Genomic DNA, 16,415 nt, shown 5'->3' with positions numbered 1-16,415 from the left:
CATGGGCCCCCTGAAAGTTGGAGAGATGAGTTTCATTTTAGTAAAAATTCATTCAAAAGTTGAACCAAACTAATAAATGTAACTTCTATTATCTCAAAACAAAGCGGTCAAGAATGTCTCCATGTTTAAGTGTTTGCTGGCTAATTTTACGCTTGAGGAAAGAGCAGCGTTGCAGATGCGGCCCAGCTGTAAGGGCTGGTGTAGCATTTCAGAGGCACACACTCACGCAGATACACATCTCAAGATCCGGACTGGATGAAGGTGTCAGAAGCAGCGTGTCCATGTTAGTTAAGTTAAAGCTCATTCATTTTTTAAGTAGCTCATTAGCAACTTTGTGGCAAGCTCTCTGCTACTGTGCCACTTTGTGAATAAGAATTTGAAAGAAATTGTAAAAAGCAATTAAAGAAATTGTAACAAGCACTGAAATAATAATTACATAATTATCATCAATTCTCTTGGTATTTAAGCGTGTGTGTGTGTGTGTGTGTGTGTGTGTGTGTGTGTGTGTGTGTGTGTGTGTGTGTGTGCGTGTGTGAAATTAACAATAACTGCAAATAACTTACTTCTAACTGCAGCTTTTTCTTCAAAAACTGAAAAAATGTCATTACCATCACACCGTAAAAAATGACTGTAAATTTAATGGTAAAAGACTGTAAAAATGCTACATTAAAAATCTGTTAAATGGTTTATGGTAAATTCCCCTACTATATACGCTGAAAAACTGTATTGGACATTAAATGTAATTTTATGGAAGTCTACCGTTTTTGGAAGTGAAAAAGACTGTATAATTTACAGTGAATAACTGTAAAATGACATTCCCAGAATTCCCTGCGTTACATTTCAAATTTGATGTTTTTTGGTTTAAATAGCCATGTTTCTTCTTAGTTTTTTCTTTTATCTGTTTTGTCCCATGATGGTAACACACATGAATTTAAGTAAAACCTAAAATGTTTCTACCGTATTTTTTATGGTAAAATTCTGGCAACCACAGCTGCCGGTTTTTTTTACCGTAAATCTTACGGAATTTTTTTTTTACACTGCACACACAATCAGAAATCCACACCATTAGAATTTATACCAATTCTTTTAGAGGTTGATCAAGGCCATGATCGTTTCCATGAACACACGCCTACTACAAACTGTATTACTTAGCATTTCAGTAGATACATACTGTATTTTTGAGGATACTTGAAATTTGAGTATGTTTATAGCAACCTGTTGGATAACATTTTCAATTTAATCACTCAATTACATGAATATAGCAGTTACAAATGGTGAGTAAACGCAGTTACGCGATAAAACAACATATCGTTTATAACCATAACACTGATCAAGTGTCTTAATCTTTTGCTGTATAGAGGACATTACTAGAGTCATCAGTGTTGACAGCTAATAAAGACACAATGCGGATATTTCTTGCACCGTGCTAAAACGTTTGGCCTCTTTAGTGTCTGGGAACCGCGCACACCTAAGAAAACACGAATAGCCGGTGTAGTTTGTATTGTGAACAGCTGAAGAAGACATTGACCAGGGATAATCCTGCTTAGCTGTCGTTCAGATCAAAGACAATTGACTGTTAACAACATGGACAACGAGAAAACCTGACAGCAGTCGATAACTGAGTCCAACTCAGATTACGTAAGCATATGGTGAACAGGGAAGGGTCCCTGAGACGACTGGGTGAGCGCACAAACCAGCTCCGAGATTTGGGAACATTGCAATGTCTCAGGGAACTTTTCTGAGGGCTCTTGTCAAGGGTCAGGGACTGAGTTAAGTGTAGGGCAGAGGGTGAGCATTACTGTTTATTAACAGTCGTTTGTTTCCTTTTACAAGTGTTTGTTAGGAGTATATGCAAGTCAAATTCCCCTTCGTTTTATTTTTTTATTTTTTATTATTGCACATTTTAATTTTTACCATTGATATGAGTAGCCTATATGAAATCTTAAAAAAAAAGAATCTAAAGAAAAACAATGAAAAGACGTTTTTCATCCACCCTCTTGTTTTTTTCTCCATCTTTCTTTTGCCTGCCAAGACCAGCAACCATTGGCTGCACTTTTTCCACCAGCAATAACAGTATCATATTTGATCACATGGTCAGATGGTGTGATTGGCAACAGCATTTGTCTGGCAGCTAGAAGAAGTGTTTCCTCAGCTCCAGTGATGTGGGACATTAGACTGGCTCCATAACTGGACATTCAAAGGAATGTCAGTAAATCTCTTCTTTTTTTCTTCTTATTCTTTTTACTTCATCTTTAATCCAATAGTTTAGCTTTAGTTGTGTATCTTACTAGCATTTCCCTCTGTTTTACTCCAGACTTAATCGCTTAAACCAAACCTGTATATTTTAAAATAATCATGAAGATTTTGCTTTGTAGGATGCAAACGTAAATAGATAGATAGATAGATAGATAGATAGATAGATAGATAGATAGAAAGATAGATAGATAGATAGATAGATAGATGGCCACTATCTGAGCTAAACTCTCAACAACAACAAAAAATCGCACCATCTCTACATCTGAGATTCTATTAAAACAACACTGTAGACAGAGATATCTGGTTACAGTCTGGCTCACTAAGAGAAGATCTATGAATCTCTTTGAAGTGTCCTGCTCTTAATACCATATAATTTATCAGACAACTACTCAAAGTGTGTAGTCGCCAAAACACAGTATTTAGCTTTGTTTTCTTCTTCTTTCAAAAACATTTAGAAATCATACATTTTTAACATTTTTTTTAGCTGTTTTCAGCGCTTTTTATATTACATATTTAATATTTCATTTTAATTCTGAGTCTGAGTACCAGCAGCAGTTGTGAAATAGAGAAGTCAAAATAATCAGAAAGTGGAACAGAAAAAAAATAATACTGTTTATTTAGCCAATGCTTTTCGGCACACATGCCTTCATCAGGGCTAAATGATTGCAAGTGCAAAAAGACTCACATTAAATACAAACATTACAAATTCAAATTTACAATTAACTAATAGGAAATTCAAATTGAATTGCATCCACCAATCACATTACATATCAAATGAACAATCACACTTCAGGCCAATAGGCTCTAGTTTTTATGTTTTTACATCTATAATCCCATTTTATTAAAAATACTAACATAATAAAATTGCATATTTTATCTTTAATCTTTAATGGAATATGAATTCCCCCCTTACAGCCTTGTTTCCAAGATGTGTGCTGTGCAGGTCACTGGTCATTCCGAGTCATTTGAGAGTTTGAGTACATAAGTTAACTTGTGTCTGTGATGAGGTCAAAGGTGGTAGTGTGTTAAATGGAAAGATCAGAGAGCCGGTACTGACAGACAGCACGCTGTGCAAGATGGAAATGCTGTAGAGGAGCTTTGGAACACCACCAAATCAGCTGTACCAATGGATAATTGCCAAGCTCACATGCATTCACACTCACAAATTAAATCTGACCGCTAAATGCGATGCAACCCAATGCTTCATTCAAGGGGAAAACCCTCACAGGCTGAAACATTATGATAGCTGCCATGTTGCTTTGCAATATTTTCCCCTGATCAACTGTCTACTTGTGATCAGGAGACAGATACGGCAGGTTACATTGCAGCCAATCCTGAGTCCTGCCCTGCCAGCTGGAACTAACAGGCAAGGCCAGGTCTATTTCAGGGCCAGTCATACTTTACACTCTGTTAATACTCGTAAATCTGGGAGAGCTGCTGGCTTGACTGGTCAAGGCTGGTGGTGGAATACAGAGGGCCTTAATTCAATAGGTTTAATGAGGACATTTGGTGGCTGGCCATCCTTGCGAGCCATACATGCCTGTTACCTTCAGCTTGGGACCTTTAAGTTAATGTTACATCTCAAAATAGATTCAACCGAATGAGTATGATGATTTTACATAGATGCTAAATTAATTTAAACCTTAACAAGGCTGAATGTCTTCATTATTTAATGCCATTATTCAATTTTATAACACAATAGGCGGGTTAATTCTGACATCACAAGATGCAGGTATATCAATACCTGAAAATAAAAATTGTAAAGCAAATAAATGACAATTAAAATGTAAAAATAAATTGTATAAAAATAAAATAAAAAGTAAATAAAAACACAGAGTGCATCTTTGATATTATTCATGTTTAATGTTGAAAAGATATCTAGTAGTGATCAAGTGCTCTATTTTTTCTTGTTAATTTATAAAATAATTTAAGTAACAGCAATATATTACAAAATATGTACATTTTAGGAAGACTACATAAATTGACAGGAATCATTTTGCTGATATTAATGACCCTGAAATTAAGCTGGAATTACCTGCAACAACTACACTGAATGGTCATTTATGAAAGAAGAAAAACAATCTAAATATTACATTGGAACACTTCATAATAATATTTGCAATGTAATAAACACATCATTTAATTATACAATGCTCAACAGATCACATAGTTACAGTCAGAAAGCCAAGAAATTCTATGAATATATAGAAATGTTGTTATGAACATATTTTCATTTATATTAATATGTTAAAATTGAACATGATCTGTTATGCATTATTTAAGCATAATTGTTAATGACTTCTTTACAAACGTTATTGCAAAGTGTTGCCTATTACATTCAGAACATTCACACTAGCTCATGGAAATAAATATACGTAGGAAATGTGAGGTGGGTGCTCGAGGTTCACTTTTCTGAGATCTGGTCGGGACAGCGAGCTTTCGTCTCTTCAGTGGAAATGCTGTCAACAATCGAGGAGAGGTGACGAAGGCTGCTGGACGATGAAGACTCCAGTGCGGCTTCTGGAACACATGCACAGCACGCACAGATAAGTTCGCATCAAGAAACACACGCGGGGAAATACGGGCAATTGTGCACAGACACTTAGGCTACGCAACAAAGTTTACGCAGCGAGATTTACTGGATACACAAATGACAGTTACACACAATGAATTATGTAGCTACGCAAATTGGCGCACAGAGAATTACGCGCAGACACTTACGAAAAGTCCAGTATGCAAAAAGAAATACACAAATATAACTATGCACAGACAATTCTGCCTTTCCACCAAAACTGGAAATGAGAAAGCATAGTTTTCGAAATCATAGACACTGCAATCATAGACAACACTAAGTTGTCACTGGGCAGATCATAGTGTAGTAGCTGCGTTTTGTCTCTGTAAGGCACATTACGCTCAAGTTAAAGCACACAGGCAACTACGCGCAGCGGCAACTGAATAACGCACATCTCCAACGCATGAAACATTAACAGTAAGCAACTAGACCCTAATGCGTCTTTTTGTTTCTCTGTACCAACCTTCTCGGTGACCGGCCATCTGGGAGTTGGAATGATCTGGAATCCCCTGCCAGTTCTGGCAGGTCTTTTTCCAGTGATACTCATTGGGAGCCACCTGAACAGGCAATCATGATGGAAAGCATTAATACTGCTCTTAATTTAATTTTTAGCACATAAAATCAATAATCATGAGTTGCAGTAAGACATGTGTCACCACGTGGATCCAGCTGCTGTCAGAGCGCATGGATCGGTTGTTTGTTTCGGTTATGTTCTTACATGGTTTTCTTTCACGTTGTACGTGTAAGGCTCACTTTCAGAGTTATGTTCTTGCTCATCTAGCGTATGCAACAGGTCCTGCAGTTTCTCGATGTAGTTTATTGCGCTGCGTAAAATCTCCACTTTGGGCAGCCTCTGGTTCGGATTGGGCACCGTCTTTTTCTTTAACGCGTCAAACGCTTCGTTGATCTTTTTAAGCCGCCTTCTTTCTCTCAGAGTGGCTGCCTTTCGCCGGTCGGTCGGCGCGGATTTTCTTTTACAGATCTTACAAGCCCACATAAGACACTGCCCATCGCAGTGAGGCTGAAGCCCTGGCGGCGCGAGGACGTGTTCCTCCCCGCTGCTCTCGCACCCTGTCTCAGACGGGACCGGATCCTGTCCCGGGGACAGAGGGCTGTCGTTCCCCTCATAGAGTGGGGACACTCCAGGCATATCCAAGGTCCCATGGTCCGCCTCGAGATAACGCAAATCATTGAAAAAATAAGTGTTGGTCTCAAACAGGTCCATCATGTTGATGTAGGCTGTTTTGACAGTAGGACTGTTGGCATTTAAATAGCCCTGTGACACAAGTCAGGACACTTAAATATAGACTGTGAAATTCTATCCAGCGCTTAGCTGTTGCAGGCCTTCAGACTCATTTCAATAGGCCTTCAGGACCACCGGAGTCAGAGTGAAAAATAAAGGGGACACTTTAGATTAAAGAGATGTTACACAATGTACATCATGTTACTTATTATAATACCTACAGGTCGTTTATACATCATATATCATCATACATCATATACATACTGTATACTACCTAGACATGGCTAGGAGACACCGGTGCTAGTTGTCATATAGGGACAATGGTCTATAAGTCTGCAAATACAAAAGAGTTGAGTCAAACATCCAATGACAAAACTTTTAGGTTTCCATTGCGATAAAATATTTTATAATATGTGACAGCATGCATCACTTTTGTCAGCATGCATCACTTTTTGTCCAGTGAACTGAATCGGTTTTCCTGGGTAATAATGGTATGTGGTCAACAGTTTTTTTGCTTGCTTATTTATTTATTTATTTATTTATTTATTTATCTTTTGTAAAGTTAAATATCTTAAAAATGCTAATCTATATTAGCTGTATTTTTTCCAGTCAATAATTATGGTTAACATCATTGAAACAACCTAAATACATTAATTTATGCCAAAAAAGCTAAGTTGTATGGGTTAAATCAGGTAAAAAGAACTCTTTAAGGTAACAATTGCAGGTTACAACTTTTCACAGTGTATTTTTAAATCACTCTTCACATACACTTTTATATTCTACACATTAATTGTATATTATATACAATAGGGCTAGTTCACCCAAAAATGAAAATTCTGTCATCATTTACTCACCCTCAAGTTGTTCCAAACCTGTATGAGTTTCTTTCTTCTGTTGAGCACAAACAGAACCAAACAGATGCTGGTAGCCAATGACTTACATAGTATTTATTTAATTTTTTTCCCCCACACTGTGAAAGTCAATGGCTACCGTCAACTGTTTGGTTACCAACATTATGTGACAATATGCCCCAAGACTATCAATATATATATTGTAGCACATAAAAAAGTATTTGGCTAATGACTTTCAAAATAAATCCACCTTGAGAAATATTCAGTGTAAAAAGTGCAAGAGCTAGCCTCCCCTACATAGTATTATATTTACAACTTATTATATTATAGTCATGCATTTCCTGGGAATTAAACCCATAAGATGGGTGTTGCTAGCATAATGCTCAAGTTTTTGTTCTACAGGAACACATTTATAATTGCTCTAATGTTCTACTGTCAGTACATGACTGCAATGTTGGTGGACTGGTTCAACTTAAGTAACTAACCAAGAAAAATAAACCACAAGACATGACCAGTAGGCATTTATACTGTAAACTGCATTATGGACTGACTTCATAAAAAAAAAAAAAGATCTTAGTTTCTGAAACACACAGAAATGCTGGGTCTTGTTTTCATGCACCATAAAAATAGCCTGGAATGTGTGCAGGCAAAATGGCTTTTGAAAAGCTCACACATGTGAAGTAAAAATAGCTATAAGAACCATTTATCTTAAATCCATAAACACATGAAAGGCCTTTCCGAAGTGTTATGTATCCTCTGGCATTTTTGTACAAGATCAGTGTGAGATGCTTTATTGAAGTGTACGAGTTCTTGATGGCTCATATTGCTCTCAGGCAGATCATTTCAGTGTAGACTACTGTATATAGTTCTTAAATGTACAAACAGAGCAAATGGGATGGTAAGGCAAAAATAAACACCTCATATGTGTTATACTTGATATTGATCCACTTGATCACTTTGAACTGATTATATTGTATTCACATCAGGGGAATAAGATGAACAGCCTATAATAGATAAGTGTAGTTAAAATAGTAAAATGCTAAAAATGGCTATACGTCAACTCGTTTCATGATCTTGTGCAATGCAAAGGGTTAAATATTTCAGGGGCCATCTCCCATAGTGGACACGTCTCTCATTATCTTGTTGTGAAAGGTTATGGCCTATAGACTGAATGCTGTGTCACAAATCTCACAGTTTGTGACAGAGGTTATGATCTTCTGCAATGTCACTGATGTCCATTCTCTATACCACGTACCACTTTATGATATGCAAATGCTACTTAAGTAAACACTTAAGCAGTATTTTTATTCCCAGACATGTGCAAACGAATCAGCATTAATATTATAAGAATTGTTATATCTGTACCATTTCCAACAACCCGACTGCTGTCTTCAATCAAGCTTTACAGAGCATATCTAATTAGCACGACTTCATTGCCAGTGTCCAAAAGTCCATCAGCTGGTCATTCAGCACTCAGGGAAGGAACATAGTTTTCTTTTACAAGGCTTTTCATAGGAAGAGCAGCCCACGCATGTTCAGTTGATCTCAAGGGATTAGCCACAGAGACCATGTGCCCAAGAGTGATGAATGCGTTTCATTGCTTTTCCAATTTTAAGGGTATTATTTAAATCAGATGAACAAACAGGTACAAATGAAACTGCAAGAAAGTGATTCTGAATGAAGTTAAAATGTTACCAGGCCCTTTGGGCTATTGCAAAGGGTTTGTTTCATTTAGGGAAACCAGATGTCCCAGTTTTTACTGGCATGTCCTTGGCTGGATCTGTCCCTTTGTTATACTTCGAAATTCAACACAGTCTGAAAAGTGAAATCATACCTAATGTGCTAGCATGCTTGGTTTTTAAAATGTCAGTTTCTATTTATAGTTTTAAAACAATTGTGACCAACAGAAACAGGGTAAAATTAAAGAGTATTAAGCCATATGCCAAGTATATACCAAGGCAAGTACTGCTTCACATTTAATAACATTTTCATATTAACATTTTAATATAAAATAGTATGTTTTGACTTAAATGAATCCAGTTAATTTTTATATTGGTTACCTAAAAACATTTTAGGTTACCTAAAAACATTTTTGCATGACAAAGTAAAGTCATATTAATTCAGTCATATCCATTCTTGTAAACCACATCCCATTGTTGTAAAAGTCTAGTCACATAAAATGTGTTGCAGTAAACATATCTTGCATTCTGTGAATTCCCCCGTGTAGTGTGATATGGGCTGTTTCCTTTTGTTTATTGCCGGTTAGGATGTGGGGATATATTTGGGCTTTATTAGTTTCCTGTGAATATATCCAGTTAAAACCTGCTCTTGGTTTTAAGCTTCTTCTACTGGCTTAATTGATGTAATGGATTTACTATGCAAGGGACTTGTTTACCTAGTATAAGCGTGGAAAGATATTAAAGATCACTTGCATCACTGGGACCTATTTGTGTGCAGTGTGCCAACATACAGTATGATACAACAGTGCCTTGAGTGATATGAGTTTGGGTCCCAGCTTGGGGTCCCATTTCCCTTTCTTATATCTTCTTATCTCTTTACTTCACTGCACTAATGAATCTAACACATGCAAAAATGAAGTAAAAGTTGAAAAAGCCTTTGAGAGAATGAAGTGCATATGGAGAAGAACGTATGATCTCCAAAACCTAAGAATGGGCATTTCTGTGTAAAAATCAGTGTAGTAGCATTCACATTGCACAATATGAACATAAATGAATAGCACTAAAATATATGCCAAGAACTTCCCCACGGATGCCCACAACTGATGGATGAGAACATATAATCCCACGATGGCAGCTTTCCACATATTTCTACCTATTATGAGGCATATCTGTGTATTTGACGGTTGGATCTATCTATCTATCTATCTATCTATCTATCTATCTATCTATCTATCTATCTACAAATTCACCTTAAAACACATGATCATAATTAAATGTTAAAACAAAACCACAGATTAAGATAGAACTGCTGAACATGAAATGGAAACCAGGTCCTATTTAGGTCACAACTCCACAGAACAAATATATGAAAACTCCTTCCAGAAATGCACTTAGTAGGTTCCCAAAGGATGCCTGCGATGCAGTCATCTCTTTTTTTCATTTTCTCATGGCGTCTCTGGGTTGCTTCCTCAGATGCCTTTGGAAAGTGATTGAGGTCATCATGCTGAATCACACTCTTTTTCCTCTTGTAGCAACCAGAAACCAGTATTGTTGGCTGAAGCACCTGAAGATCCTTGAAGATGGCCTTGGGTTTCTTCATTTGGACACCCACTGCATTACATATAACTGGGAAATCAACATCATGTCTTCCTCTAGTTGATTCTTCCACATTAGTGTTGAGCTCAATAACATGAGGGTGAGTAAAGGATGATGGAATTTCCATTTTCGATAAACTAACCCCTTAAAGTTTGCTGCCAACTTTCATGCTGCTTTTGCTGATTAAACTGCATCTTTGTTAATAAAACATAATTTTGAGCAGCAGGAAGTGTAGCCATTCAGTGAAGTGATTAGGATAGACTTAAAGGTTACTTTTGATTAGCAGTGAATAGAGAACACTGTTTATTCCTTCATTCTCATCTGTGTCTCTCCTCTGCTGATAAATCTCTCCACGTGTCAAGGAGCTGGTGCTTCAGCTGTCAGAGAGAATCATGGGATATCCTGCCAAGTGGTGTAAAGCTCTAGGGATGTGTCATTAGAGACCTCATCTACATTTGTGGCGGAGATGAGAGTCAATCTGACCTGCATCCCTGGTACCTCATCTTTTGAAATGCTCATATGCCCTTACAACATATTAATATGTTACATTTATGAAAATACTGACAGTAGATAAAAACTGTTCTCATTTTGGAGGAGCAACATTATTAGTTCTGTGTTCTAAACTGTATTAATTACAGTTCATAGAAAGTTCAACTTAAACACAATCCATATAAATGTAAAATAGATGACTAATATTTGAGTGTTTTTAAGCTGATAAAAACAGCACCTTTATATAAACCCATAAATCTTTAACTGATTTAGGATCTGGCTTTAGCATTGTTATGATTTGTACTCGCACCGTTGTGTTTTATGGCAACTTTCCATTATGTAACACTTTTAATATGCTAGTGTCTTATAATAGGGCTAGTGTCCTTTTTCTGCATTGCAGTAAAGATATAAATACTCATGACAATACCCCCAGTGAGGGTCATACACATGTTCTAACTAATGTGGAAATTTAGGGGTCTTTCTTCAGTTAGGGTACTTTTATCTTATAGGCGTTGATTATAGATTTCAGAGTACAGATATTTTAAATGTGAAATAAATTCCTAAACAAAAATAAACATTATATACAGTTTTCAAAAATAAATTTCCATGACAACCAACATTTTTGCTCCTAATAAGGTTTAAGCAAAAGGTAAATATCACTTGTGTGATATTTGGGATGATGCAAAAACTATGAATCTATTATTTAATTTCAAAAGTGATCTTATTACAAAAATGCTTGAAATGTCATGTTGATTACCATGCAAAGCCCTTCTTACTACACTTGGACCTTTTCACTTTTTATGTCTCTGTTCATCAATCATAATATTTGTGTTTCATTCGATGTGATTCATTACTCTATCTTTGCAGTACTTGGTTAATAATGAGTCACGGATGTTGTCAGACCACATCACTGACGACACACACAGCTATAAATGGACAGTGAGTGAAGCCGAACTCTGAACTCCTCATCGCAGTGAACTTTCAGGTCAGACTCATCATCTGGAGGCTCCAAGCTCCAACTTGATGGGCCGATTTCAGAGAAAAGTTCATTCAGCATGACGGAAAACTCATATATTAGCTCTGTTCACACCTGGAAATCCAACCGGACAATTGGAGGTTAAGTTGCCACGTCATGGCAGTGATGACAATGCCCCACCTGGGTTGTGACCTCATGCACCAAAAAGATCAAAGGTCAAATCCTGCTTTGAGTAAAATATAGCTATGCCCCAATTTGCCATGATGAAGTGGAAACAAGGTCATTCAGCATGTGTACTGTACAATCAGGAAACAGACAAGATATTAACAGCCACCGTAGCTAATCCAAACCCTTCAATGCTCTAGGACAGTGGTTTCCAATCCTGGTCACGGAGAACCCCCAACACTGCACATTTTAGATGTCTCCCTATTCAAACACACCTGATTCAACACATCAGCTCATTAGTGAAGACTCCAAGACCTCAAATGTGTGTGTCAGATAAAAACGTGGAGTGTTGGGGGTTCTCCAGCACCAGGATTGGGAACAACTGCTCTGGGACATCTACATCATTGTCATTCTGTAGATGCCTTCACAAAATAGGCACTAAATGGTTTAGCGTACTGAGAGATATAATTATTATTACTTTTTGGGTTGAAAAGTTTTTAGGCCACATTGGCATTATGGCCATTTTCTCCACATTGTTTCCACTCCTGGCTACTGTTATTGCTGTAAACGAAAGTGGCAAGAATTGAAAACCGTTTTCAGACTAGAATTTTAATCAGAACCTGCTTGAGTGCTACCACCTTTTATTCATCCAGAAAGGCCTTGGCTACATTTCAGCATTGCCAAACCCTTTGTCCTTCAATTGGCATTAGGAGCTCAATCAGTTCCTGATATAGTATTTCTTTAGAGGCTATCACTAGTCACAATGCAAAGCCAGACCCTTCCCTCGACCCTTCGGACTTAAGCCTGCACAAACACGGTACTCCTGGCCTTCTTGTACCCATCCAGAACTCAAGTCCCCAATGACCATTCTGGCTCCATTCCTTGGTGTGATAGCATCTCCTCCTTTACACTTTAGCCTCCAGTGGCTGAAACTAGCCCCCAGTCTGGCTCAAAAGCCCAGAAAGAAGCTCCACTACACTAAAGCAAAGCAAACAGACGCCATCTCTCACTGTCATCATCACCGGGCTCCGATGTGCAGGTCAGAGATGAGGGGGTTTGAGTTTCAAAGCTAGCCAGGAAAATAATGATGACATCTGCATTCTCCTGATGGGATAGGGCTTTGAAGGGGGTTGGTTCAAATGCACAACGGCTGAAGTGCATCAGTTAGCGCTAGAGCGAGGTTAATGTCTCAGTGGCCAGCTAACTTACAATGATCTCACATCAGATTAGAAGCCAAAAGAAACACATCAGTGAGGGACGGATCAAGCTTAAGTCCTTGCTGGAGTAACATAAGCATGGTTCCCAATTAATAAGTGGGAAACTCTGAAAGAGGAAGGTTAAAATTTTAGTCTATTAATGGGGAATATAGTTTCTACCCACTGTTCCACCTTCATTAAGTGTGTTGATAGTATAGTCTGTTGTTTCCTTGACCTTACTTCCGCTAGTGTCAACAACTCCCTGACCAATGACCCTTATCCAGTCTGCATCCTGTCTACTGTGCTCCCTAACATCTTTGGAAAAACTGAGTCTTGGTTTGTTCTTTCTGATACTCACCACATCTTAAGGGGATCCCCCTCAATGACTTTCAACAAAACAATTCATGCAACCAAATCATTTGGCCTTTCTTCTATGCTTGTTCTTTGATGTAAAACCCTGTAAACGATCATTAATATCTGGCACACCTCAGGGAGCGTATGATTCAACTGACGATAAGGCACCATAAAACCAATTAGCCACCAGAGTGTGACCATTCCCATAACAGTAATGCAGGGAACAGTCTTCTTATATGAGCAGTGTGGAAATATGGTAACTCAGTACACCAAATCTGTGTTATAACAAAGATTACCAGAATTAAGTAATGGAACAGAAACAACAACAGACATTTGAGGGACATATTTGTTGCTTCCAAAAGAAACTAAAAGGATATTGATGAATGACAGTGTTCTATAGTGAGGAGATTAGGGCTGTCTGCTTTATGCTGTTGGAATAACATAAAGCAGCTTTGGCCTAATGGCTTGTTGAAAGTTATCCCTGCTAAACCCCAGTGGGTAAAATATACAGTCATGTCCCATAATGCAGTGTGGACATAAAACAAAACACTAGAACTTCTCTTGCTCCACCACTGCACAGGGGACCCACTCAGCAAGTCAAGAAATGAATTCATTGTTTTCCTCTCAAAGGTGGAAATGAACTACTAACCAACATCAGAACAGCCAACTTGCCAACTCTAAAAATAATGCACTTACAGATGATTGTAACTCAAAGCTTAAATTCTAGGGTGTTTTGTTGTTGTTGTTGTTGTTGTTTGGGAGTTATAAGACATCAGAGATGATACAGGAAAGTTGGTGTGACAGTGGTATGACCCAGTTCAAATTCAAACCAGGGGGACCATGCAGCACTTATGTGTTCTGAGCATGTGCACAGTCCACTGTAACACGGTTGAGATGCTAGGGTATTGCTGTACCTTCAACTTAAAGTTGGAATTAACTCCTATACACTATCACAACAGCCAACTCGAAAGCTGCATTGTTGACTCAATGACTGAACAATAACTGACTTCCAAAAGTTCCGCACTTACTAAACTTGTCTGAAATCAGCCCTTTCCACAATTTGAATCATATTTTTCATATCTTATTCTTGGTGGTTTTCATTTGATTATTATGTACATGGCCAGGTGATTGCTGGATATTTTTGACTTTTATTTCATAAGAGAGTAGAGATGAGTCAGGAAAGTAGGGGAATGGGATCAGGACATATCCCAGCTCAGATTTACCAGGGGTCCCCATGAGCCAACAGTTCTTATATTTCATGCACAGTCAACTCTACCTCAGCTCAGATGAGTTGCTGTGCTGGGTTGTTGTTGTGGAGTCCTGGATGTATGCCTACCTCAAATGACTCTCTCTGACGGGCCATGCATTGCTGTGCTGGGTTGTTGCTGAGGGGTTCTGGGTGTATGCCCACCTCAAAACACTCTTCACAACAGGCTGCTCAGGTTGAGGTATCATTTATGTCCATGGCACAAAGTTTAGTACTTTGGATTGCATACTAAGCATACATCTTATTAGTTCTCCCATTTTCTGGAAATTTATGATCCTGGAATTAGTACTACTATGCGCTACTGTTTCAACTACAAGAATGCTTGTTGGGATGGTGCAGATATGCACTGTGCTGCAAGCACTATGTTGATAAAGTGCTGTAATAGAGCCTCGGTCCAGCCTGAGCTGGCCATCAAGCTGCAGCGTCTGTCTGTTCAGCAATGTATGTGTCTAGTCTTGGCCATAAATGAAATCTGAGTTCCAACCAGTCTCTATAATGGTGACAAACAGGATCTTCTTTATGTCCAACCATTCAGGTAAGGGAATTTACAATTGTAAGAGGATCCTGTGGTTCTTAATTTTGACAATATGTGAATTATTCTCAACAGGTTTACTTGAGTCTAAATTTACTGTGTAAACCTAGATTATGGATTGGGTGGTATGCATTTGTGTGTTTTGAAGTTAAGGGGTGTGAGAGCAACGATTATCTTTCAGTGCCAACTGCACCCCACATTCTATGAATTCCTACTAGACGACAGCATGATTGGACCTCGTCCATGTACTACCGGGGTGGTTCTTATAAACAAGACTGAAAACAAACAACAAACATGTTGAGGACTTGGACAAGAGGGATCAGCTGTTTACTCTCACACGAACACATCACACTTTAACTCCTAGTCTTTTGGTGGTCAAGCCCACCTGCTCAGTCACAGTAAAGACTTAAAGTGATACTGTGAGGTTAAGTGAGGTATTATATGACATAGGTGACCGTAGTCATAGCGTGGAATGATGTGAATGATGAGAATCTAGACTACAATACTGCCTGAGAATTCTTTTTTTGACAAATCACATTACAACCAAAACAGTAAGAAGAGATCAATTTTAATATTACACCTGTGACCCTAAAGAGGATAAGCGGATTGGAGAATGAATGGATGGATTACAAATGCAGACATCGACATGATACTAAGGCTTTCTGGGTAGTTGCTGAAGTGTTGCTGTGTGGTTGATGTTATGGGTGTTTTTTAATGTCTTACTATGCAGTTGCTAGGATGCTCTGAAAGATTGCTAGATGGTTACTTACCCATACTACAGGTTTCTTGTGTCCCTCCTTAAGTGTAAAGGTAACACTTTAGATTGAGGAACAATATTCACTGTTATCTAGTTGCTTAGCATGCATTTTTAATAGCATATTGGTTGTTTATTAGTACCTATAAAGCACATATTAATTCCTTATTCTTCATGGCCATATACTGGATCACTTAACTAAAACATAACTACTACTTACTATCAATAGGCAGCAAATTAGGAGCTTATTGTGGGAAAACTCTTAAAGCAGTCATATGATGCGATTTCAATTTTTCCTTTCTCTTTGGAGTGTTACAAGCTCTTGGTGCATAAAGAAGATCTGTAAAGTTGCAAAGACTAAAGTCTCAAATCCAAAGTTACATTTCCGACGAGTGCTTGCGGTGTTCACAATTCACTAGATCAGTTGGCCAATCAGAGCAGACTGTGCTTGTCAGAAGGAGGGACTTTGTAGAAAACGATGCGTT

General features: G+C 38.0%; 1 protein-coding gene across 1 annotated transcript; it reads right to left on the bottom strand.

Annotated features, from left to right (window-relative positions):
- Positions 1-4,104: 4,104 nt before the first annotated feature.
- myf6 (myogenic factor 6) lies at positions 4,105-6,080 on the bottom strand. The gene is made up of 3 exons (XM_019074759.2): positions 5,547-6,080; positions 5,292-5,385; positions 4,105-4,776 (listed from the first exon to the last, which is right to left on the bottom strand). Exons 1-3 carry the CDS (start codon positions 6,054-6,056, stop codon positions 4,661-4,663), a joined length of 720 nt encoding a protein of 239 aa, XP_018930304.1. The 5' UTR covers positions 6,057-6,080; the 3' UTR covers positions 4,105-4,660.
- Positions 6,081-16,415: the final 10,335 nt, after the last annotated feature.

Source organism: Cyprinus carpio, chromosome A4, assembly GCF_018340385.1.
Source record: "Cyprinus carpio isolate SPL01 chromosome A4, ASM1834038v1, whole genome shotgun sequence".
Taxonomy (NCBI): Eukaryota; Metazoa; Chordata; class Actinopteri; order Cypriniformes; family Cyprinidae; genus Cyprinus; species Cyprinus carpio.
Note: the sequence above shows the minus strand (reverse complement) of the source record. Positions and strands in the feature narration are given on the sequence as shown.